Genomic DNA, 26,150 nt, shown 5'->3' with positions numbered 1-26,150 from the left:
CCTTTCCGCCGCAGCGGTACCTGTTTATCTACTTGCACTGGTGTGCTTTTGAACTGCTGGTTTGCAGGAGCTGGGACAGAGCAATGGGAACTCACTCCGTCATGGGGATTCGAACCACCAACCTTCCAATCAGCAAGCCCAAGAGGCTCAGTGGTTTAGACCACAACGCCACCTGTGTCCCTGGAAAGTAGGACATACGGCTACCCTAACCATCACATATCCTAGTGGCTTCATTTGCTGTTCTCCTGTTGTTGTTTTAAAATGTAAAATTGTAATTTATTTCCCTCCTAGTATCCAGAATAGCTCATCAATAAACAAATGAACAAAATGATGCTGATGCGGAAGGAAAAGGATAAGGCGGTTGGATTGCACCAAAGGAAACCCAGAAGTCCTATTAAGGTGATAGCCCAAGTTAACAGCATGCTACTGGCCTTGTCAACACCTTCATTTGGATTTTTAAAAGAAGTTTTACTTAAAATCTGATGAAATAAGGACATTGGAAAGATGTTGTCCGAAATGATGCTCACATATTTACAAACTGGCTCTGAAGCTGAATTATGCCCTCCCTCCCCTTTCTTATTTTCTTTTTGTTTTGTTTGTTTGCTTGACAAAGTAATAATAATCACAAATAAATAAGAATAAAAATGTGCACCCCACCCCTGAGACAATTCCATTGTAACTATCCAATCTCCCAAAATTTCAACACCTCTCACGATGGTTTGACCCTTTTCCGTTTTAACAGTACAAATTCTACAAATACCCTCCATATCTCCTCAAAATCATTTCTCCTGCATATTCCCTGTCTTACCTTAATGGCACATTTATCGTTAATAGCTATATCCCACACCTCTTTATACCACTCTTCCATTTTATATTCTGCTTGCCCCTTCCACTTCCTAGCTATGATAATTCCTGCAGCTGTCAATAAATTTGTGAGCAAGTCTTTCAAAGTCTGATAACCTTCCACCCGGTCGTAAATCGATAATAATGCTACCTCTGGACGTTTGGTCAGCTTGCTATCCCTCCCTTTTGCCTTTCCTGGCTCTGCCCCACTGCTAGAGTTCCCATAAGTCTGCCTCCATCGCTTCGTAAATAGGGTTGGGAGCCAGCAACTCCACAGAGGGGTCTCATTGCCATTCCCTTTTATTACCCTAAATAAAATGGAGAAGGTTGGGGAACGCGCTCCAGCCAAGAGGTTGAGTAAAAAGTAGGTGTTCTTCCACCTGTAACCACCTTAGGCGTCCTCTGAAAAGCTGCCTATTTTCCTCAGGGTGCTTGCCCGAAACATTCATTTCCATTTTATTTCAGCTTAATGCCAGTCACCTGTTTTCTTTCCAACAGGAAGTCCAAAGTCAGTTAACAATAACATACCTCAACGAAGGCAATAACAGCGAAGGAAACAACCAACAAACCAATAGGAAAGACGATTTAACAATCAAAATGCCACAATAGCCTCTCAGCAACGTTTCCACCTACTGCATAAGGCAGGCCAGGAGAAATACACTTAATAAACCTGTTGGAACACCCATAAACAGCCAAGTCAACAAATTCAAACCGTTTCAATGAATAACAAGGGAAGTAATAAATCGCAGCACATGTTTTACTCAGAAATATCCTTTTCTTCCCCCCTCAATATAATTTTTTTATTGAATTTCCAAAAAAAATATTCAAATTAAATGGTTACATTTTTCATGTATTGACTCCCCACCCCCTCTGTGTTTCGTTCATACCCTTTTCTCCTGCATTATATATCCAACTCTTGTCTATTGCAGAAATCCCTCTAAAACAGTTACCGTATTTTTTGCTCTATAAGACTCACTTTTTCCCTCCTAAAAAGTAAGGAGAAATGTGTGTGTGCATCTTATGGAGCGAATGCAAGCTGTGCAGCTATCACAGATGCTTTCACTGCGCAGCGATCCCTCTTGCTGTTCTGGCTTCTGAGATTCAGAATATTTTTTTTCTTGTTTTCCTCCTCCAAAAACTAGGTGCGTCTTGTGGTCTGGTGCGTCTTATAGAGCGAAAAATACGGTACTTGATCATTTTTCTTCCACTGCCCCTTTCTCGAATCCTGCCCGCAATCTCGTTTGCCTGTAGTGCTTTCCCAAATAGTCCAGAAAAGGCCTCCATACTTCTATAAAAAGTTCATCTTTCTGACATCTTAATATTGCTGCCAGCTTTGACATTTCCGCATGGTCCATTACTTTTTAAAGCCATGCCTCCTTCATTGGAAGAAACGTCCTTTTCTGGAAACCCCCAGCCCAGCAGCCAATGTGCCAGAACTTTTAAGAAATGCCTCTGTCCATTAGTGGTGGTGGAAGGGGAGGGGGGTGATGGTTGTAAATTGCCTCTAGACTACTATCATCCTTAACCATTGGTCATGCTGGCTAGGCTGGATGGATGCTGGAAGTCCACTGCATCTGGGAGGCATCAGAAAGTGAAAGGTAACTCTAGCACACACTTTTTGGCCTGAAAGCTCAATTGCCGAATGTGGAATTTTCAGGAACAGAGAGGATATTTAATAATAAAATAATAATAATAATAATAATAATAATAATAATAATAATAATAATAAGAAGTTATTTATATCCCGCCCTCCACAGCCAAAGCGGGGCTTAGAGCGGCTAACAACAGTATAAATAACACAGTTTACATAAAATCACAATCAATTAATTGAAATACATTCTAAAATCAATTCAGAGTCAAATTAATGGCAACCATTGGGCTAGCATTCTATGAGGATTACCAGAGGAGGAGGTCAGGCTGTGCCTCGGCCAAAGGCCTGGCAGAACAGCTTTGTCTTGCAGGCTCTGCGGAAAGATGTCAAGTCCCGCAGGGCCCTAGTCTCTTGTGACAGAGTGTTCCACCAGATCGGGGCCATGGCTGAAAAAGCCCTGGCTCTGGTTGAGGCCAGACTAACCTCCCTGTGGCCCGGGATCTCCGAGGTGTTTTTATTTGAAGACTGTAAGGTCCTCTGTGGGACATACCCCCTTCCCTCCCCTTGTCCCACTTACAACTTTGTACCAAATACAGCATGTATACATATACCACATGACTTCCCTTCCACCCTTTTCCTGGTTCCTTTTGCTTTTCTGCTACTCTGCATAATCCACATTTTCAATCATCCAATTTGTTATCTATTAAATACTCTATCTATTTCAACTCTGCCGGATTGACTCGAGACCTGCTGAGCTATGTATTTGTCTATACTGGTTCTTAAAATATTCAATAGACGTTATCCATTCCTCCTTATATTCCTTATCTTTGTTTTCTCTTATCCTGTTCATCAGACCAGCCAGTTCAGGATATTCGAACAATTTACACTGCCATTCTTCCTTAGCAGGTACTATACTTGTTCTCCACCTCTGTGCCAATAAGGTTCTAGCTGTGGTGGCGATGTATAGTAATAAACTCTTTTGGTGTTGTTGTGGGTTTTTTTGGGGACCTCTGTTGTTACCAACCCCAAGAGAAAAATCTCAGGGGAAGTTTTTTAAAAGTATCTTTTTAAATTCATTATATACAGTTTCCCAATATTCCTTAATTATTTTAGAGGACCTCTACAATTTCATCCCTCAATTTCATTACATTTCCAACATACAGTCATACCTTGGTTCTTAAGCAGAATGCGTTCCAGGAGTCTGTTGGACTCCTGCAACCGTTCAAAAATTGGCTTCTGAAAATTGTCCCAAAACCAGAACATTCCTGGGTTTCGATCGTCCGGGAGCTGGTTTGTTTGGGAGCCAAGGCATTCGGCTTCCAAGGTACGACTGTATACCTTTTCCTTTTTAAAGACATTTTTGCCAATCTGGTGGGTGTTAAATGCTATCTCCAAATGGGGAATTTTCAGGGAGTTGGGGGCTCATACCAGTAGTAACTAGGGACAGAGGCAAAAAAATGGATGTGACTCTTACCTTTACAGAAAATAAATCAAAGGCTTACACATAAACACACACACACACCTGGCAAGAGGTATCATCACACTTTGGGGACTTAGTATATTCAATGAAAGCACCCTAGGTGGTCAGGAAGCAGGATACGGGAAGAGGCATGACCCATGAATAGCCCTGAGGGCCAGAAAGACAGGACTGGAGGCCCACAACATCAATATCATCATTTAATCATTTATACCTGGCCCATTTAGCTGGGTCGCCCCAGCCACTCAGGGCAGCTTCCAACACATAGAAAAATGTAATACAGTGGAAACTCAGTTGTCAAACGTAATCCATTCTGAAAGACGTTCGACTTCTGAAATGTTCAACAACCAAGGTGCAATGGGCGGTTGGCAAAATCCATTGAAAAAATGAAGAAACGTGCCCTGGAAGCCATCAACTTCTGAGGTGTGTTTGAAAACGGAAGCATTCACTTCCGGGTTGTAGGCGTTTGAAAGCCGAAACGTTCGGCTTCTGAAGCATTCAACAACCGAGATTCCACTGTAAAGCATTAAAAACTTCCTGATATAAGGCTGCCTTCAGAAGCCTCCTAAAGGTTGTACTTATCTTCTTGGCTTGGGGTTCGCATAACTCCATACCCTCCAATGTTTTTCCGATGAAAATAGGGATGTCCTAAGGAAAAGTGGGACATTCTGGAATCAAATCAGAAACTGGGACGGCTTCTGTAAATCAAAGACTGTTCCTGGAAAATAGGGATACTTGGAGGGTCTGTGACACAAAAACATTGTGCTCAGTGTCATACAAACTGGTCTATGCAGAGGAATCCTGTTTCCTCAACAGGATTAAATCTTTCTCCTGCGGTTCTTCATGCAAGTTTTTTGTACCTGCAGCACCAGAGTAGGTTACGCAGGTGGAGGTGTCAAGGTCTTTTTCTGGCTGACAATGCATAGAAAACTGTAACAAAGCATAAAAAACTTCCTGATACAGGGCTGCTTTCAGATGCCTTTTAAAAGTTGTGGAGGTCTTTATCTACTTGACATCTTATTATCAGTGCAGCTGTAATGCAGGATTCAGGGTGGGTGGGGAGACTATCTGGCATGCTCAGTACAACGTGGTCGAATCTTGACACAATACAAAACCCCCTGACTACAGTCTTGGAGTACCATTGTTTGCTCCACGAAGGAAGCTTGGCGAGATGTGTGCTAAATGAGCACAGCAGGAGCCTGCAAGCCTCCTTTGCAAAAAAAAGTCCCATTGTGTCCGGAAAACAGTTTGCATGGCGAGACGGCATGAAGGCACGGTGTTTGCATGGGGGGGGGGAGCAACGCGAGGGGACACTGACGGCGGGGAAACACGAGGCAAAGCACATTGCACCCCCTGTGTGTGCAGAGCCAGCCCGAGGCCCCTTGAGAGCGGTGGGAAGGCTATTCCTTCTTCGCCGCAGCAATCGCTCGGTCACGTTTCCCCCATTCAACAGCTGAAGGCTAGCCTTTGCGTCACAGGGCTATAGCCCTGACTTACCGGTGGAGAGATCCTTCTGTTCTGAGGATGATGGGCGAATGAATGACGGCATCACCCCTCTATTCCTGCCTTTCTCCCGGCTGTGCCAAGCTAATGTTAAATTGAGCATGACAGGCAAAAGCAGGGACGAAGGAGGTTGTCTTATTATTATGACCGTGAACACTATATAAATCCAGACCGAGGGAACTCTTTCCCATTTTAAACTTGAGGTGTGTTAATTAGATTAACCCATCTTTCGAGCAGACAGGACACATATATCTTTACTACTACAATCAAGGCTGAAGGTTTTTGGTTGTTGCTGCCAGAATTGCTTCTCAAATGTAGACTGGATAAGAACATCAGGATTTGGCTGGCTGAGGTGCTTCCTTCCACTTTTCCGTAGCCTTTAATGCCAGCAGGTTCAAGAGGAGAGCTCAGGATGAATGTTAAGCCGCAGATAGACACACAGTAAAGGTAATTATGACTGCTAATTATACCTTTATTTAGTTGCTAAAATTTACTACTGCTACGACTAATTTCAATATGTATTCCATTTCTCCCTCCAGCTGAGAGCCCAAAGCGCACTGCCTTTTGTAAAGACGGACTCAATATGACCATTAAAACGCCAACAGCTATGCTACCTTTCCAAGCATATTTAAATAATAACAAAAACGTCAATAGCTGGAAACTGGAATTGGGAAAAAAAAAGGAAACCAATTAACCCCTGATGTTTCCTTCCAAAGAAATGCGCAAGCATTTTTCCTTTGTGGGAAATTGCCCCCTCACTAAGGACTAGAAACATGAGAAGGCTGAACATGTATTATTTATTAATTTCATAAAATTCTTACGTCGCTTGAGTGTAACAAACCAACAAACAACAACACTCAAAGTGGTTTGCACAAATGCAAGTTTTTGCTTGCTTCCTGAAAGCAGATGACATTGACCTCAGCTGGGCCCAGCTTTGTAAATCTTGGGACAGTTATGGAAAGTAACACTTGCATTAAGGCAACTGGGCAGGGAAACCTCGGTAAATTGGAAAGGCATTTTCTTTTTTTGTTTCCAGAGCGTTTTGAAAGCCCTTAAATAACTTACGTGTTGCCAGGCAGTAGAGAACAAATTTCTGTAGGTTTGGAAGCTACTTCGGTGAAGGGAGAGGTGCCGTCAAGGAGAAAATATATTTATTAGGAACCTACTTCGGTTGGTTATAATCAATAATAAAAACATGGTATCCAACTAAGGGTTTAGGACGCGGGTGGCGCTGTGGTCTAAATCACTGAGCCTCTTGGGCTTACAGACTGGAAGGTCGGCAGTTCGAATCCCTGTGATGGGGTGACCTCCCGTTGCTCTGTCCCAGCTCCTGCCAACCTAGCAGTTCGAAAGCACACCAGTGCAAGTAGATAAATAGGTACCGCTGCGGAGGGAAGGTAAACAGCATTTCTGTGCGCTCTGGTTTCCGTCACGGTGTCCCGTTGTGCCAGAAGCAGTTTAGTCATGCTGACCACATGACCCGGAAAGCTGTCTGCGGACAAACGCCAGCTCCCTTGGCCTGAAAGCAAGATGAGCGTCGCAACCCCATAGTAGCCTTTAACTGGACGTAACTGTCCACGGGTCTTTTTTTAAAAAAAACCCCAACAAAACCAAGGGTTCACTGAATGTAATTAATTAGGTCCATTAATTTCAAAAGGGCTACTCTGAGTAAAACAACAAATTTTAGCAACTAAAAGGAACATCACCATTGATTTACATGATAGTTATAGAAGGACATAAGGAAGTTCCTGCCCCAAGGGGAGGGACTTATCAAAGATAAGACAATGTGTCATGGGTTGCCAATATTTTCGGGCCTATGGGCACATTTGCAAGCCAGGGCACATGTTGTGGGCACCACCACACCACCTAATCTATTGGCTACAATAGGATGCTCCTTTCAAGGCTCACTTCAGCTGTGGGAGAGAAACATATGGGCACCAGGGATGGTCTCTGTGGGCACCTGTGTATCCATGGGGGGCATGCTGGCAACCCCTCAGGGAGGGAGGGGAGGACAGAGAAATCATAGAATTGGAAGTGACCCTGAGGACCTTCCCCTGCAATGCAGGAATCTTTTGCAGCTCTCCCATACAGGGATCGAACCTGCAAAACTGTCACAATCAGAACATCTGAGAACAGAGCAAATATTTGCTCCAAACTAGTGCTGTTCCAAGGGGATGCGGGTGGCGCTGTGGGTTAAACCACAGAGCCTAGGATTTGCTGATCAGAAGGTTGGTGGTTCAAATCCCCGTGACGGGGTGAGCTCCCATTGCTCGGTCCCTGCTCCTGCCAACCTAGCAGTTCGAAAGCATGTCAAAGTGCAAGTAGATAAATAGGTATCGCTCTGGCAGGAAGGTAAACGGCGTTTCCGTGTGCTGCTCTGGTTCGCCAGAAGCGACTTAGTCATGCTGGCCACATGACCTCCGGAAGCTGTACGCCGGCTCCCTCGGCCAATAAAGCAAGATGAACCCCGGAGTTGGTCACGACTGGACCGAATGGTCAGGGGTCCCTTTACCTAGTGCTGTTCCAAAGTATTTGGCTCAGGTGAATTTCATAATTTTCAGGTGCAGGTGGTGGATGTAGCAGTGGAAGCAGTGACACCACTCCTGAAAACTGGAGTGATCTTAAGAAGACAGATGAGTTTAATGGTAATTTTGATCATAAAATTGTAGTGTTGAAAGGGACCCCGAGGGACATCTAGTCCAATCCCCTTCAATGCAGGAATCTCAGATATGAGGTAGCCGAGGACTTTGCTTTCTGGAATCCAAAAAACCTTTCCACTGCCTGAAGCAGCTGCGTGGGCCCCTGGGAGTGATGGCAACCTCGTATTTAAGATAAAACTGAAATTTCAGTTAAATTCATCCCCCTTCTGAAAGTCGATGAATATCCCTTCCCCCAAACTTCTTTTCAGAGGCAAATGACCCTGCAAAAGTGTGTGTGTATGTAATATTCAATATGAAGCACTCCTTCATTTCAAATCACACTTAGAACATTATGTCTGTCTTCAAACGTTATTTCTGTCTTTGAACGTTATGTCTGTCTTCACCACATATTTTCGTTTGTTTACATTTCTCTATTTTTATTCATTTTAGAACGTTTTAATCTCACCTTCGCATCCAATAAATACTCAAAAGCTGCTGACAAATAAACAAATCAGGAAAAAACCCTGTTACATCAACTGTCTTCATTTGAATAGGGTAACAATTAACAGAAGCACAACTGAGAACTTAAAACGCTGTAATAGCCAAAGGCAAAAATCATTCATCTCGTAGCTTCAGGGCATTACTGTAAGCCGCAAATATCAAATCATATCACTATGAGGATCAGGGCTTGGCATGCAGTGGGCTTAAATACCAGCCATAATATTTCAAAAGCTATGGATCTGTGCTGTCTGTGTTCTGTATCATAGCAGTGCTACAGAACTAAATCCGAGGCTTAGTTCGGACGTCTTCCCTTAAAGATCTATAAAGGATCCTCCCTTGTTTGGACTGATGAAGAGGGGCCCCATCAGTGCTCAGAGCAGTCATTAGGTGGAAAAGGGACCTTAGGCCAGGCGTGCCAACTCTTAGGGGTGGAGGGGTCTTTGACCCCCTCAATATTTGCTGGCAGGGGGCCAGGCCTGTTGAGGGGATGGGGGAGGCCAAGCACAATGCGGTTCAATGGTTGGCTCCTCCTCGGTGTGAGAGGAGGCCGCACTGTGCCGGGCTCCCCGCTCGGCCTTTTCCTGAGGGTGAGATGTTGTGCATGAATCGCCTCCAGAGGAGGAACAAGCGGATTGGGCGCATGGGGCAGCGCGTATGCTCTGCGCCCCGGGGCTGGGCCAGCTGGGACAGGACGCTCCGTGGGGCCTCCGAGCAGTCTGCCTGCCTCCTCCCACTCAGATGACCTACAGCTGGGGGTGAGGCAGTGGGCAGACCGTTTGGGGCAGTGCGGAGCCTGTGGGTGCCCAAGCCCACCGCATCACTCGCAGGAGAGATGCTTGGCTCGGGCATGCTGCAGGCCCTGTGGTGAGTGCCACCCGGCATTTGGTCACCCCCCTCAGTGGTGACACCCGGGGGTGGCCCGCCCCCACTGCCCCCTTTCCTCCACCCCTGATTGCCTCCCTCCCCAATTCTGGGTGCAAGACAGCACCTCTGCCTCTGAGTGCATGGAAAAAGCTGTGGAAAGCACATATGGAATTTACTGCTTGTGGCGCTGTGGGTTAAACCACAGAGCCTAGGATTTGCTGATCAGAAGGTCGGCGGTTCGAATCCCTGCAATGAGGTGAGTGCCTGCTGCTCGGTCCCTGCTCCTGCCAACCTAGCAGTTCGAAAGCACGTCAAAGTGCAAGCAGATAAATAGGTACTGCTCCAGCGGGAAGGTAAATGGTATTTCCGTGCGCTGCTCTGGTTCGCCAGAAGCGGCTTAGTCATGCTGGCCACATGACCCGGAAGCTGTACGCCGGCTCCCTCGGCCAATAAAGCGAGATGAGCGCCGCAACCCCAGAGTCGGTCACGACTGGACCTAATAGTCAGGGGTTCCTTTACCTTTATGCTTTAAAGGAAAATTATATGAAAATGATGTACAGTGGTACCTCGGGTTACATACGCTTCAGGTTACATACGCTTCAGGTTACAGACTCCGCTAACCCAGAAATAGTATCTCGGGTAAAAAACTTTGCTTCAGGATGAGAACAGAAATTGCGTGGCGGTGGCACAGCGGCAGTGGGAGGCCCCATTAGCTAAAGTGCTGCTTCAGGTTAAGAACAGTTTCAGGTTAATAATGGACCTCCGGAATGAATTAAGTATGTAACCAGAGGTACCACTGTATAGATGCTACTTAACACCTAACAAATTATCTAATTATCTAACAAATTACATATCCATCACTGGAAATGTAAACAGCTAGATGAATCTTTTTTTATAGGTGGTGGACTTGCAAGAATGTGAGGGTATTTTGGGAAATGTTACAAGATGAAATAAAAAAGATGTTAAAAATGAGCATATTTAAAAAGCCCGAAGCGTTTCTGTTAGGGATTATAGGGGCAGAAATCTCCCCCACCATGCTAACGTTGTTTATGTATGCAACAATAGCAGCTAGGATTTTTTATGTGCAAAAAATGGAAGGAAGTAGTTTCCACCCAAGAAGAATGGATAAGTAAGATAATGGGCTATGCAGAACTGCTAAAATTAACAGCAAAATTAAGAGAATCTAATGATGAACGTTTTATGGAAGAGTGGATGCCCTTTTTGGACAACTTAAAGAAATATTATAGTATGATGAACTCGCAAGCAGGATTTGAGATATGAGCAGCAGAAATAATTAGAGTGTAATATTGTGGTTATGATTCGATAGGCAGAAGATAGGGTGTAGCAGAAGGGGGAAAACAAAAATGAAAAGCAGGGCGGGAAATCGACAAAAATAAGATGGAATTGTGTTTTGATTGTGTGTGTTAAAAATATTGAAACTTAATGAAATATAATGGAGGGGGAGAGACAGCACCTCTGCCTCAGGGACTGACTGGCTTGCCATCGTTGCCTCATCTGCCACTCTCAGAGAAAGAGAGAGGGAGAGGGAAAAGAAGATGGTGCCATTATTACACATCAAACTGCCCACTACAGCTGGAAATGTAGAGAAATGAAAAAATTTTGGGAAATGATATACAATGAACTGAAAAAAATGTTTAAAATGACATTTGTAAAAAAAACCAGAAGCATTTCTGTTAGGGATTCTAGGACAAGACCTGCCAAGAAAAATAAAAAACTTATTTATGTATGCTACAACAGCGGCAAGAGTCTTGATAGCACAAGGATGAAAGAACGAGGAAATTCCAACGAAAGAACAGTGGCAAGAAAAATTGATGAGTTATGCAGAACTGGCTAAATTGACATACAAACGGCGGGACAAGGACAACTGTGACTTTAAGGAAGAATGGGAACTTTTTACAAATTACCTAAAAAGGCAACAAAATGAACTAGACTCCTTGGCAGGGTTTGAATAAACACACACAAATTTATTGGTTGATAACATGATAGATAGATAATGTAAGGATATGTACAATTTTATAACATGTAGAGAATAGCATGTGTTGAGAAATCAGAGAGCAGAGCTGAGGGAAGTCTCAGGGGGGAAGGAGGGTTTGATGGGGGGTGGGAAAAAAGGGTGAGAATAATGAATATGATACGTTTTGAAATTTTGTCATGCTGAAATTGCTAATAAAAAATACTTTAAAAAACAAACTGCCCACCACAGCTGCTATGGCTGTCATTTGAAATAAAGGTGAATCGCTTGTCTCAGGCAGCCGGTGCATTTGACTGGTCAGAAACTCCTAACGGGGGACACACACCAATGTGTACATAAGCTTGCTGAATTTTAGCGCGTTTGAAGAACTTTTGCCATTAGCTTGGATGAAACCTTTGTGCACATGGAGCTACAGGTGTGTGTCCTCTGCAGTACTTTGGCTCGGGGCCTTTTGTCTCTTCCACCCTGATCCTGCCTCTTCACTGGGAAGCAAATGCTTACAGGTCAACCCTAAGTCCACCCAACATCACGGACCCAGCCACACAATATAGCAGAGACGGCTTACGCACAGAAATGATTACCGCCTGCCTTGCCACTTATTTATAGCCCTCTGAGAGTGCTGTGGCTAAAGAGCTTTGACATAATCAGTCCAATGAGATAATCCCAGATTTACTGTTTTGGGGGGAACATTGTGATATTGGAAATACGTCCTCCGGGACATGCATGTGGGGAACATCAGTGAAGAGGGCTAGTCTGGGGTGGTGAAGATGTGTGCATGCATGGGTGTGAGGAGGGAGGGTTCAAATTTTCCCTCTAAGGTTGCATTTAGTGGGAGGACGTGTTTTAGAAATGTGCAAATCTGTCACGGGTCCAGCTAGCCCACTGTTTTCTACTTTAACTGAGAGTCTCTCCAAAGGTTGCGGATGGTTAAATGCATGTCCACACATTTAAAATGCAAATTGCATCGGGGGGGGGGGCACTGATAATTTAATAGAATCCAAGCCGATGTGCAGGGGAGAATTTAACCCTTTTCTCCCTTGTGCTCCTCTTCAGCAGCTGGAGTTCCACTCAACGAAATACTAACATCTGATGAGTGATATTTCTTAGGGCTGCAGTAGGAGAGAAAAGGGTTAAACTCCTATTTATTAGTCCCCACAGCAGAGGCATTTTGCATATTTTTTTTTAAAAAACCCCTGCTTATTAAGAGGCAAAGACACATTTAACAATTCCATCAAATAAATTCCTGACTCCCAGGAAGTGCCTTTCCAAATCATTTTGTTACCTGAGGTCTTTGTGACTGGAGATATCAGGGAACAGAATGGGAAATCCAGAGAGCTTTGGACAGAGACAAATAGAAATTCCGACATGTAAATACCCTCCCCTCCCCAAGCAAAAACAAATAAAAATGTTTTCCATTTAACAACATGCTTTGGGAAAATATCAGTCTGAGCAGAGGCAATAACCGGAACAATCAACAGACCTATTTGAAGCACCGGGTGGATTTTCAAAGGCCTTGTTTTTCAGAGGTTAATTTAATCATAAGGTCTGCTTTGCTGTCAAAATTTACAAATAAGTTCATCAAATCCTCTGCTACAGTGAAGTTAGAAGAAAAAAAATTTGGAAAGATCAGAGAAAGCAACAGGTTTTCTGCTGCAGGCAAATGCACGACAATACGGCTTCTGAAAAGTGAAACAAGGGAATTGATGGTCGAGTCCTGCATGGGACTATTATGGGCTATCACTTCTGCATAGGCATCTGGGCACCGAAGCAGATGTGCATCTTATGGTTCTGTATATTGTCAAGTATTTGCCAACACTGAACAGTAAAAAGCAACGAGGGATGAAGCCCAGAGGCAAATGTTTGTATTTCAGAAAATGAAATAAGCTTGCGCCAAAGAGTCCAGACTATAACAGAAAAAAACAAGATGGCAAACCCTCCAGCTACTGACTCCAAGAGCTGGCTCTCATAAACATTTTTTATGTGACAAGCCACACTGCAATGCAACGCTTATCCTACGTTTCCATTTGCCATATATGTTTTGATATGTGCTATAAGCTGCCCAGAATGGCTGGGGAAACCCAGCCAGACGGGCGGGGTATAAACAATAAAATTATTATTGTATTAATCCCAAATGTATTTGCATCGAAGTCACATCTATCGTGAGACCATCTATCAAGTATGCCAGCCATGGCCAAACTTGGCCCTCCAGCTATTTTGGGACTACAATTCCCATCATCCCTGACCACTGGTTCTGTTAGCTAGGGATGATGGGAGTTGTAGTCCCAAAGCAGCTGGAGGGCCAAGTTTGGCCATGCCTGAAGTATGCCAAGAGAGGAAAAAGGAAAGACAAAAAAAGAAAAAGAAAAAAGGGACTTAGTGGAGGCTCAAATGTGGCAAAGCTGTGCCTCTAAAAAGCTAAAATTCTCCAACACATGGGAAATTCAGAAGGAAAGTTCAACATGCAGAAAAAGCACAGCACGGTGATTTTACATTAGCAAAAGCGAACCAGAGAATCAGGAGGAAGAAAATCCTGAAGACTGAACAAAGTCTAACTGATCATTTATGCAAACATGTTTGGCTTTCGTGTAGGGACCAAAGGAGTAAGTCGAGATCGACCAAGGTTTCTGCTAAAGCTGAATAGCTAGAAATTGAACTGTTCTATTTCTCCCGAAGCACACATCCCGAAACCCACTCTTTAGCTAGCAACTGTCCTTTGCTACACTGTTAATTTTCTGTAAGCCGAACGCTGGGTTTGCTAGTAACACTTAACTTGCTGCACTGCTACAGTGTATTGATGCTTCACAAAACGCCAACCCGATTTGCGCCTTGGTGAGCATCACGGCACATGCTATTGGAGCTTGGTAGAGAATGATGCCTGCTCTCAAGCAGAAAACCAAGGCTGGGGCACCACATCGCCCCCAAGCCTAGGACTGAGCTGCAAAATCAATGGGATCATGTGGCATAGAGCTAGTCAGACTATATAGATTTGCACTGCATATTTAAATGCTCTCTGTGCACCTATCTATGGGCAAATGTAAAGCAATATGAAAACCTCCTTCCTTCTAGAAAACTAAGGGTTGTCTTGGCATATTGTATGCTGAAAGAAAATTATATGAAAATGATGCACCTGACTCCTAGTAAGTTAGCATAAATGTATAAGACAAGTACAAATACCTGCTGGAAATGTAAAGAAAAAGAAGGCACTTTTATCATATGTGGTGGACGTGTACGGTAATAAAAGCATTCTGGGAAATGATATATAATGAATTGAAAGAAATGTTTGAAATATTTTTCATTAAAAAACCCAGAAACTTTTCTATTAGGAATTATTGGTACCGATATTCCAAAGGAGCAGAAAAGACTTTTAATGTAGGTGACGACAGCTGCACGGATGTTATTAGTCCCGAGATGGAAATAAGACAAGGTCCCTACCAGAGAAGAATGGCAAATTAAGCTGCTGGAATATGCCAAAATGGCAAAACTGACCAGAAAGCTCAGGAACCAAGAAGACAAAAACTTCAAGAAAGAATGGGGGAAATTTGTAACTTATCTGGGAGACCACTGTAAGCAGATGAAAACATTAGCAGGATTGCAATAACATTTGTAATGTGGCAAATATTATGGACAAAATGGAGTGACTTAAAATATGGATTATTGAATAATACGCAGTTGAAAAGGTTGACAATAGGACCCATGGAGGGGAAGGTGAGAGGTTCAGAGATTTGCAGGAATCTCTAAGTATGGAGATGTATTTTGTATTGTTATAATTTCATGTTTGCAAAACCAAATAAAAATTATTTCAAAAAAAAGAAAACTAAGGGTTGTAGTCAACAAAGTCCTACTCAGAGCAGACCCACAGGGTGCAATTCAAGTGTGGCACGCATGTGGGGAACAAGGTCTGCCTCCTCAACAAGCCTTCCTCCCTGTGCAGTTCCTAGACCTGTTCTGGGGTTTCCCCCCAATATGCCAGAGCAGATTTATGAGTTGCAGGGGAAGAAGAAGTCCTGTTGTGTGAGCAGACCTTGTTCCATGCACACAACAACATAGATGAATCCCACCCATGAAAATCAATGACTGCAAGTTAGTCATGTCCATTAACTTCAGTGGGTCCAGTCTGAGGAGCACACTGAATGTCAGGAAGGCTACAAGAGAACTTACTGTATTTTTCGCTCCATAGGGCGCACCGGACCATAGGGCGCACCTAGTTTTTTGGGGGGAAATAAAGGGAAAAAAATCCACCCCGCTGGCTGTCTTGGCTTCCTCTTTAGCCACGCACAACCTCTCCAGCCAGGAGAGGCTGCACGCGGCTTTGGCAGAAGCCAAGACAGCGAGCGGGATGGATCCCGCTCGCTGTCTTGGCTTCGTTTTTAGCCGCGGGGCTGGGGTGGGGGAAGCCTGAGCTTCTCCCGACCCCAGCCCCCAAAACAGCAAAAGCCTGCATTCAGCGAAAGCCTGCATTCGCTCCATAGGACGCACACACATTTCCCCTTCATTTTTGGAAGGGAAAAAGTGCATCCTATAGAGCGAAAAATACAGTATGTGTTACGTGTTACATGGGAAGTTTCCGTACAAAAGGAGCTTGATGGGAGACATCATTGAAACATGTAGTGCATCTCCTGCAGACTACAGAAATATTATTCAGCAAGAGTTGCACAACAACTGGGTAGTTTGGCTCTTAGTGCTATGGAGCGTTTTATGGAAGAGCTCTAAGCTCCTGGGAGAAAGGGTGAGATCCAAAAGTGATAAACAAACATGGTATTGCCTTATGAAAAAGCAAGAGATGGGCCGGTTTTGCTACCCTTCGCAGGATTAAATCACTTTCGTCTTCATCGCAATGTTTCTGCTTTCCAGATTTTCAGGGGGATGTAAGGTCCAAAGAAAGCAAAAGAACAAAAAGCGAAGCAAGTACAGTAAATCTCTCTCAGGAGCAGCTGGCAGAGACAATTTGAAGGGACCCAGAACACGCCGACAGCTTGGGAAGTTACTTATGTCTACAATCAAAACCAGATGGCTTGACCTTAAACATCAACATGTCTTTTAATAACTTCTGTTTATTTGGTAGCCAGTTGGCCTGGGGTCACAGGAGAATTCTGGATTTAAAAAAAAGGGGGGAGACACCCATTGAGGATGAGAAGGCTCACCTGACCATTAGCCATTCCACCTTGGTGCAGGTACCTGGGCTGTCCTGGGACAAGGGAACAAAGGAAGGACAGAATGCTATGGGAAAGAATGGGAAATGGACCAGGAATCCTCAAGAACCAGATGCTAGGCAAGGAAGCAGTGACTTAAAGAAAAGAAAAAAGGATGGTGGTGGCACCAATGACCACCAATTCTTGTGATAAACAGAAGAGAGGGTGTCTGGAGCAGCTATGTTAAGGAAGGCCAACATTTGGCCCTCCAGATGTTGCTGGCTGGACCATAACACCCATCATCCCCGATCATTAGTCATGCTGGCTGGGGCTGATGGGAGTTGGAGTCATAGTTTCTCCACCCCTTAGTTAGGTGAAGCATTGGTAGGGATGAGGGGCAAAGGGAGTCCTGATTATGACCAGACTAAATGGCTGAGGAGGCTCACTGATTCCATCTGAAGTGTTCAGAATGACTGAGATGCTATGTTCAGTGTTCAGTGCTGGTCCCACTCAGAGTAAACCCAATGCAATGAATGGACTTGAGTTGGTCATGACTTTTAATTTCAGTGGGTCTACTCTGGGTAAGACTAGCACAGGAGACAACCCTGTGTATCTGATGATTTCAGAGAAGACCAACAGAACCTCCACTCTTCTTTTGCCTAACGCTGCAGAGCCTGTTTACCTATTGTAAACGGCATCTCAAGATACATAAGGTTACTCCAGGTCTTTCAAGTTATTGCAGCCAGAATGTCCCATGAAAGGGGATACATGCTCATTTACAGGCCTTGGTATACATTGCTTAAGTATATGCAATATGTACACGCAACCGATCACTCTGCTCTGTGGGAGAGGACAGCTGAAGACAGCATCTTATCAGGATTGTCCATTCTGCCTGATGTCAGAATTGGGCTTTTGGTGTGGTGGCAGCTACCATTTCAATCTCCCTCCCATAATATATCCGACAGACACAACCTCTACTGTCTTCCCAGTATCTATTAAGATTTTCTTTTTTCAACAGATATTTTTCCAGGTCGGAACCTGCATTGGATTTGAAACTTTTATATATGTAACCATTTTACAATGTTTTTATCCATTCTTTTGTTCTATACAGTGGTACCTTGGTTCTCAAACTTAATCCATTCCAGAAGTCTGTTCCAAAACCAAAGCATTCCAAAACCAAGGTGCGCTTTCCCATAGAAAGTAATGCAAAATGGATTAATCCGTCCCAGACTTTTAAAAACAACCCCTAAAACAGGAATTCAACATGAATTCTGCTATCTAACGAGACCATTGATCCATAAAATGAAAGCAATAAACAATGTACTGCAGTCACATAATCAACCAACCAACCAGTAGCTAAACTGGGTTCCACACAGTCACAAAAAAAGAGCCGCAAAACAAAAACTCAAAATAAACAGCAAAAACAGACAGACCTCAACATAACACTCAAAACGCAAATGTGGCACTCAAATCGGAAGCGTAACACTCAAAACGGAGCATGTTTGGCTGCTGAAAATTTCACAATCTGGAACACTTACTTCCGGGTTTGCAGTGTTTGGGTTCCAAGTTGTTTGAGTACCAGGGCGTTTGAGAACCAAGGTACCACTGTATATGGTTTTACTGAAATTGTGAAATCACTTTGAGATGGTTCATAAATGATAAAATGTTCAGAATCACTAAGGGGGCTATGGCAGAGTGAAAAGGAGGTGGGAGCTTTAGGGTGAAGGGAAGGTAATAAATGGAAATAAAAGCCTTGGGCCATCTTGGGCTGCAGATTCCAAAGGGGAGCCATATTCCAATCAGCACCGGGATCCATTTGCTGTGGGTCAGTTAAGTCTGCTTTGGATCCCTAGTTTCGCATGCTGTCGGGTTGGTTATTTTACAGCCCAGTCTTAGGCATATTTACTCATGAGTAAGCCTCACCGCATTCAGTGGGAGTTACTCGCGGGAAATTGTGCATGGGATTGAAGCTTTGACTACCTTTGAAGGTGACCCGGAAACTACAACTAATCCAGAATGCGGCAGCTAGGCTGGTGACTGGGAGCGGCCACCGAGACCATATAACACCGGTCTTGAAAGACCTACACTGGCTCCCAGTATGTTTCCGAGCACAATTCAAAGTGTTGGTGCTGACCTTTAAAGCCCTAAACGGCCTTGGTACAGTATACCTGAAGGAGCGTCTCCACCCCCATTGTTCTGCCCGGACACTGAGGTCCAGCGCCAAGGGCCTTCTGGCGGTTCCCTCACTGCGAGAAGCCAAGTTACAGGGAACCAGGCAAAGGGCCTTCTCGGTAGTGGCGCCCGCCCTGTGGAACGCCCTCCCACCAGATGTCAAAGAGAAAAATAACTACCAAACTATTAGAAGACATTTAAAGGCAGCCCTGTTTAGGGAAGCTTTTAATGTTTAATAGGTTATTGTATATTAGTGTTTTGTTGGAAGCCGCCCAAAGTGGCTGGGGGGACCCAGCCAGATGGAAGGGTATAAATAATAAATTGTTGTTGTTGTTGTTGTTGTTGTTACTTCTTCTTCAGCTACTTTGACCAGCATCTTGCAAAAGAAAAGTGGCACTGATATTTCTTTTCAAAGTCTGGTAGGGCTTGCAAACGTTTTTTGCAAATGAAGGGCTCTCTCTCTCTCATGTTTGTGCAGGAAAAAAACCCCTTAAGATATTAGGGGTTCAACTCACATTTTCTTTGGCAAAGGACCTCACTTTAAAAGCAGTTTCCAGGTCACAGGAAGCGTTACTCTGAACAGTGGCTTCGAGGAATACTCATCTAAAACATTGCTACCTCTGACAGTAGACAGTGTATTTGAAAGAGCTGGAGCTTGCTTTTTTTGTTTCGTTAAGGCAGATAGTAAAGCAAATTTTGATAGGGGCAAAAATCCTTTGAAATTTTACACATATGCAAGCGGTGGGCGAGCGTGGGAGGATAGCAAGACCTTGCCTACATTGGTGAGTTAGTCTCATGATGCTGAGCTACAATATGGCAAAGCTGAATACGGTAGGAGGATAGAAGAGACTGCCTGCGGTGGCTTGCTTCGAAACGTGCAGGTGTGGCTACTATGTTCTTTGCTGCTGTGCCTGCAATATAGCCCATTCAAAGCTATGTGCGCTTTGCAATTGTCTCCCTCCCACATGCTCTTTAGAGTGGGTCCAGGTGGGAGATTAATATAGTCAGCAGGTTATTCAGATCTTGCAAATGGACTGTTGCCAGCACTTCTTCTTTTTTCCTTTTTTTAACGTACTGCATTTTCTACAGAAAGGGCAAATCAGAATAAATCTTAGAGAGAGAAATAGGGGATGCCATTGTGGGGGGGGGGGGAATACATGAGCAGAACTGATACAACAACATGTCTGAAACCTTAATCTCCACTAAGACAATCCAAAACCACAGCGTGAAAAGCCCGTTTCCATGATCTGCACATAATTTGCATCCTTTACTTATTTTGCATAATAGGCACCATAAAGGTAAAGGACCCCTGGAAGGTTAAGTCCAGTCAAAGGTGACTATGGGGTTGCGGTGCTCATCTCGCTTTCAGGCCAAGGGAGCCGGCGTTTGTCCACAGACAGCTTTTCGGGTCATGTGGCGAGCATGACTAAACCGCTTCTGGCACAACACCAGAAGCCAGAGCGCACAGAAACCACGTTTACCTTTCCGCCACAGCAGTACCTATTTATCTACTTGCACTGGCGTGCTTTTGAACTGCTAGGTTGGCAGGAGTTGGGAGAGAGCAACAGGAGCTCACTCCGTCGCAGGAATTCGAACCACCAACCTTCCACTCGGCAAGCCCAAGAGGCTCCGTGGTTTAGACCACAGTGCCACCCGTATCCCTATTTTGCATAATATATTCTACTAGACATAAGGAAAAGCACAGGTTTCTCTAAGACACTGAAGACCTATCCTATGACGGCTGTATGGTCCTGCTCAGAAAGGGTTCAGAAAGGTCACGAGGAGCTGATGACACACTTCTAAGCCCATTCTTACTGAACTATGCAGTTTTGTCAAACTGGGCTCACAGAGGTTGAGGGAAGACAAGAATCTGGCCTGCTGGCTGGGTTCAGTTCCCCACCTCTGCCTCACATAAAGGGACCCCTGACCATTAGGTCCAGTCGTGACCGACTCTGGGGTTGCGGCACTCATCTCGCTTTACTGGCCGAGGGAGCCGGTGTACAGCTTCCAGGTCATGTGGCCAGCATGACATAGCTGCTTCTGGCGAAACCAAAGCAGCACATGGAAACGCCGTTTACCTTCCCGCTGGAGCGGTACCTATTTATCTACTTTCACTTTGACGTGCTTTCGAACTGTGAGGTTGGCAGGAGCAGGGACTGAACAACGGGAGCTCACCCTGTCGCGGGGATTCGAACCGCCGACCTTCTGATCGGCAAGTCCTAGGCTCTGTGGTTTAACCCACGGAGCCATACACGTCCCTCACATTACTGACCTCCAAAACTGCTTGGAACCGGGGAAATCATAATGCCAGATTGAGCTGTGCGACTGTTACCTTCGGACGTTTTTGTGAGGCTCTTGTCATGTGAATCGGTGAAAATAATGTTCCATAAACTGGATGATCAAGTAGAGATAGAATCTGACTTCACGAGGGACCTTATGAATTATGCTGGATGGGCTGGGTTTTGTTTTTTTTAATGCTTCAATGTTTTATTGTTTTTATCAGTTCCAGCTCACAGGGATCAGAAATGTTTTCCCCATCATCAGCATGTCTTTGTATAAATGTTTCATTCCTGTCTGTTATCCACATTGAATGTGCTCCACTGTCGCATGCAACACAAACCAGCTGGTTGAGCTCCTTCTAAGCTCTGATTTCTCATGCAGCGCTTCATCCTGCTACACCACTCTGCTTCAGAGATATTTATAGAAACTTAAGCAGCATGCTCTTCCAGGCTTATGGGATATTCAGCTGCCATACTCCTGGAGCATTTATTGCATTCAATTAACGGCTACCCAAATTAATAGATTCAAGCTACTGGCTACGTACTTGGTACTGAACCAAACATTTAAAGGACCCCATTACCCCACAGTGAACTAAATACCCCCCCTTTTTTGGGCATAGTGTGAACTTATAATGAATCCACAGCCACCACCAGTTCCTATGCAATATGGAGCAAAGCACAGAACCAAATAAGGTTTAGAGGATTCAGATGCAGTGCAGATCAGGAATTGAGAGATTTGGGGGAATTATGATTGTCATGACAACCAAGACACGTTCCTGTATCTAATTTTGTGCTCTGGAAAGAAACCAGTGGTAAAATAGTTCTAAACTCCTCATGACTGCCGCTCTTCCAAATACCAGAGAGCGAAAGAATGGATTGAAAATTCACAGCCAAGCAGTACAAGAGGGTTATAGTATTAGCAGGAGTGCGGTTAAGTACCAACCATTCCACTAATCCCTATTTAAATACACAACAGTTATATCAAAGCCCATTGAATGGGATCATCTGATCAGAAGCATTTCCAAGTATGTTCTCCTCCGGAGAAAGGATACCTTTGTCACCGGACAGAGGCTTTCTTGCGGAAATCTGGGTCACAATTCACTAGGGTTGTGGGATGCCTGCCTTGCTTCAATGGGTCAGGGCGGAAATGAACTTGCTGACCCTACTCCCTGGCTTTCAGTCACCAACTGTGCACAGAGCCCTATATGTGCACCCCCCCCCCACTATGCATAGATGCTGAACACGCAATCTGTAGCCACGGTTATTACAAGGCACAGATCACGCATTCAGGATGCAGGTCACATTCCAGCCAATGGAGGGAGCCTGTGGGTAGGTGTGTGGGATACCCATGAACCCATGAAGGGGTTAAGACTACAGAGTAGGCTGTCCTGCCCGGCTTAGCTAGGTCACTTCATTTCACCTTGGGAGGAAAGGTTACCAAACGCTTTGTTCTCTCACACATTCCACATGCTACTAGCAAGGCAGTCTAAGCCGGATGCACCAAGTTTAGACTGCGTGGCTTAAGCAAGCAACATTGGTGCTTCTATACAAATAATTTTGAAACATTTGCCATTTGGGAACCAAAGTCATACTGCCTGTTTCTTCCTGCTGCTGCTGCTGCTGCATGGAAAAGCACATGAATCTGACCTTTGCAGAGTTTGTCAGGAAACCATTTTTAAGCTGACCAAATGTGTGCTCTCTTTCTTTGCTAAAGGAAGCCTAGGTACCAGACTCAGGAAGGCAAGAAGGATGCTAGAAATTACATTCTAAGAAGAAGAAGACAATGCAAGGCAGTAACAGCTGAAAATAACCAGGATAGTGGAGGTGCCACATCACTCTGATCCCCTGGCTTCCCCATGCGCACAAGAGCCTGACATGCACACAAAGGTAAGCAGGTACATATTGTCTTCAGTGGGGCTGCCTGCATAAAATTTTCTCTCACACTGAGAGTCCTGGGTATGTGGAGAACCCTCCAGAGATATGCCACTCGTTTCAAGTTACTACCATGCCCTGATGAGACACAAAGTCTTTTCAAAGACGGCACTTGAAATTCTTTAAAGATCCTCCTACAGCTGCCAGTTCTCTTTCAAGTCCATTTGATTCATCTCAAGAGGCCCTGCATCTATGAAATTCATTGAGGATCAGCCCGCCCCAAAAGAAAATGATTAAGGAAACCCTTTAATTTGGGGGAGGACGAAAGAACAAATGGAGAAATAGGACTGGAATCTTAATTCTTTGCAGGTTTCTTTTTTTAAAAAAAACAACTCTCCCCAAAGGATAGTCCCTTTTCAAGTTTTTGTGAAATCTGACATTGCGTTTCAGATGGTGTGTTACCGCAAAATCTTCTCAATGTCAGCTCTGGCTTGCATCTCACGAGGGATCTTTAAAAGTAATTCGTTTGCACAGATTGTCTCACTTTCCCCACATATGCATATTTCCCCCTTAATCTTTTTTCCCCTTTTTTTGCTTTGATGATGCGAGTTTTCTATTAGAACACTGATCATATTGGACATTTTGAAGTGACGCCTTGTTATTGACTAAGACAAAGGAAAGACAGGCAGGGAGGCACACATACACAACATGCAAGCAAGCAAACAGGCAGAGACCTCAGTTTTTCTCACCCCAGCCCTGCCTCCTAGGAAGAAATTCTTCTACCGGGTCGTGGGTTCGAGCCCCACATTGGGCAAACAGATTCCTGTATTACAAGAGGTTGGACTAGATGATCCTTGGGATCCCTCCCAACTCTACAATTCTATTATTCTACAATTCTATATACTCCCATCATCCCTCGCTAACAGGACCAGTGGTCAGGGATGATGGGAATTGTAGTCCCAAAACAGCTGGATGGCCAAGTTTGGCCATGCCTGGCATAGATATATTTTACATGAGTTTTGGGTATAGCAATGATCGATTGAATAGTATCCACGTTTGTTTACAATGCAGGATAATAATAATTTAATAATAATTTATGATTTATACCCCGCCCATCTGGTGAAGTGAGCTGTTTCAGTTGGCAACATGGGAGGGTGTGTGTTAGATGAAGGTAGGAATTGGTGTCTGAGTGATGCAGTAAGGCTTTTACAAATAAAATGTGATCGTTCACCCCAGACACTGAGATCCAGCACCGAGGGCCTTCTGGCGGTTCCCTCCCCGTGAGAAGTGAAGTTACAGGGAACCAGGCAGAGGGCCTTCTCGGTAGTGGCACCCGCCCTGTGGAATGCCCTCCCTTCAGATGTGAAGGAAATAAGCAGCTATCTTCCTTTTTAAAAGACATCTGAAGGTAGCCCTGTTTAGGGAAGTTTTTAATATTTAATGCTGTATTGTTTTTAACACTTGATTGGAAGCCGCCCAGAGTAGCTGGGGAAACTCAGCCAGATGGGCGGGGTATAAATAATAAATTATTATATTATTATTATAATAATGATGATAATAATTCCAGATGAAGCAACGTGGTGTGTGCTCTCTGTGTCCACCATTTGGGCTTCACTTCAGGCAACATAATGTTTTAGACTGGCACTATTTTTAAGGAAAGGACAAATCTGGACTCCTATAGCAATGCCTGCACTATTTGGGTTCCAAAACCCCTTGCCTACAACCAGTATTGGAGGGTATGATGAGGCACAGCTGCCCTCTCAATACTGACCCACCTAGAGGAGGGGTAAGGTGTGACAAGCCAACAGAGAGGTTGGGTCAACTAGGATATCAGGTTATGCCAAGGATCTTAAAATCACCTCGCATCTGGCAGTGAGACTCACGATACGTCATAATTCCAATTTTATTCTAGCACAGCTGTTATTGATGTGACTGGAGTGTTTAGCCCTCCGATTTCGTGTCTCCCCATGAGAAAATTGCTTTGACTATACTATCGGTATATTACAAAAAAACACCACCACAATCATAGAACCCAGCAAGATATTATTCAATTAGTTTTTATCTTGGTGCTTCAAAGGAACAGACTAGAGCTGTGTTTCCAACAGTTTGGTGTTTCAAAGGAACGTGCTCCAACAGTTTGGTAACCAAAGTCCCGCTGACTGAACTGTCACGACTTAAACTTAAGAAGTTACATTTCAGCTCAGCACCTTAATTTTACAGATATGCATAGCTGTTATATTTCAGAGAGCTGTTCAGCTGGAGGCTGATTTTGCTACCTGCATGAAAGATAACACATTGGTCACTAGGGCTGGGCGATATCTGGTTTTCAACATCATGATATATCACCAGCTAAAGTTCACAGTATCACGATGTCTGAACTAAGGATGGAGCTATGGCTGGCTACACGGTTTTTCCCACACAGTGAATTTTTTGTGGCACCTCCTCCTGCGATCCGCTACCCCTTGCATGAGGCAGGGGAGAACATTGCTGGCAGAGGTCACAGGGGCTGCAGGAATCGAAAAAACAATTGGCATACACACACACAGACAAAAAAGTAAGGGGAAATGTGTGTGCATCTTATGGAGCGAATGCAGGCTGCGCAGCTATCACAGAAGCCAGAACAGCAAGAGGGATTGCTGCTTTCACTGCGCAGCGATCCCTCTTGCTGTTCTGGCTTCTGAGATTCAGAATATTTTTTTTTCTTGTTTTCCTCCTCCAAAAACTAGGTGCGTCTTGTGGTCTGGTGCGTCTTATAGAGCGAAAAATATGGTATATTGCCAGGTCAAAAATTATGAAACTGATATCACGATATGGACTTCAGACAGGTTTGGGATGATATATCGCCCAGCCCAGCAACCACATTTATTAAAACATGCACCTCACATGTAGATCGCATTTTTATATTGCCAGAAGCCTTTTAACCACCCCACTCCCTACTAACATAAACATTTTTGTCCACTGTTTTCCAGATAATGCTATTAATTGCATTCAGACATTTGGTAGTGCTACTCACTTGATGAAGTATTTGATTCCATCTGCTGTATAGGCCTCTTCCCATCCATAAGGCAGACCTAGATGGATGTCAGGGAAAACAAAACAAAACAAACCCATCACAAATCTCAGTCAGCATTTTCAAGCATAACATGGATCTGCATTTCTGAAGGGACGCCTATTATAAATATGCATTCCGATAATGAAAAGTTAGGTATAAATCAATAAATAATAAGTTATTATTTATGACAATATTCATATACATTAGGTACAATATAGAGGCGATATGCATTTTA

The 26,150-nt window shown here is 44.1% G+C and overlaps 1 protein-coding gene across 3 annotated transcripts in view; it reads right to left on the bottom strand.

Annotated features, from left to right (window-relative positions):
• The window catches only part of STXBP4 (syntaxin binding protein 4), a 148,750-nt gene that overhangs the window by 2,142 nt on the left and 120,458 nt on the right, over positions 1–26,150 (bottom strand). For 2 of the 3 annotated variants that reach the window (XM_053375139.1, XM_053375140.1), the window contains one exon: positions 25,877–25,934. The exons of the other annotated variant lie outside the window; for it this stretch is intronic. In XM_053375139.1, the coding sequence (XP_053231114.1) occupies positions 25,877–25,934 (58 nt within the window). The remainder of the gene's footprint in view (positions 1–25,876; positions 25,935–26,150) is intronic. 3 annotated transcript variants of the gene reach the window in all.

This window comes from Podarcis raffonei, chromosome 2, assembly GCF_027172205.1.
Source record: "Podarcis raffonei isolate rPodRaf1 chromosome 2, rPodRaf1.pri, whole genome shotgun sequence".
NCBI classification, from domain to species: domain Eukaryota; kingdom Metazoa; phylum Chordata; class Lepidosauria; order Squamata; family Lacertidae; genus Podarcis; species Podarcis raffonei.
Note: the sequence above shows the minus strand (reverse complement) of the source record. Positions and strands in the feature narration are given on the sequence as shown.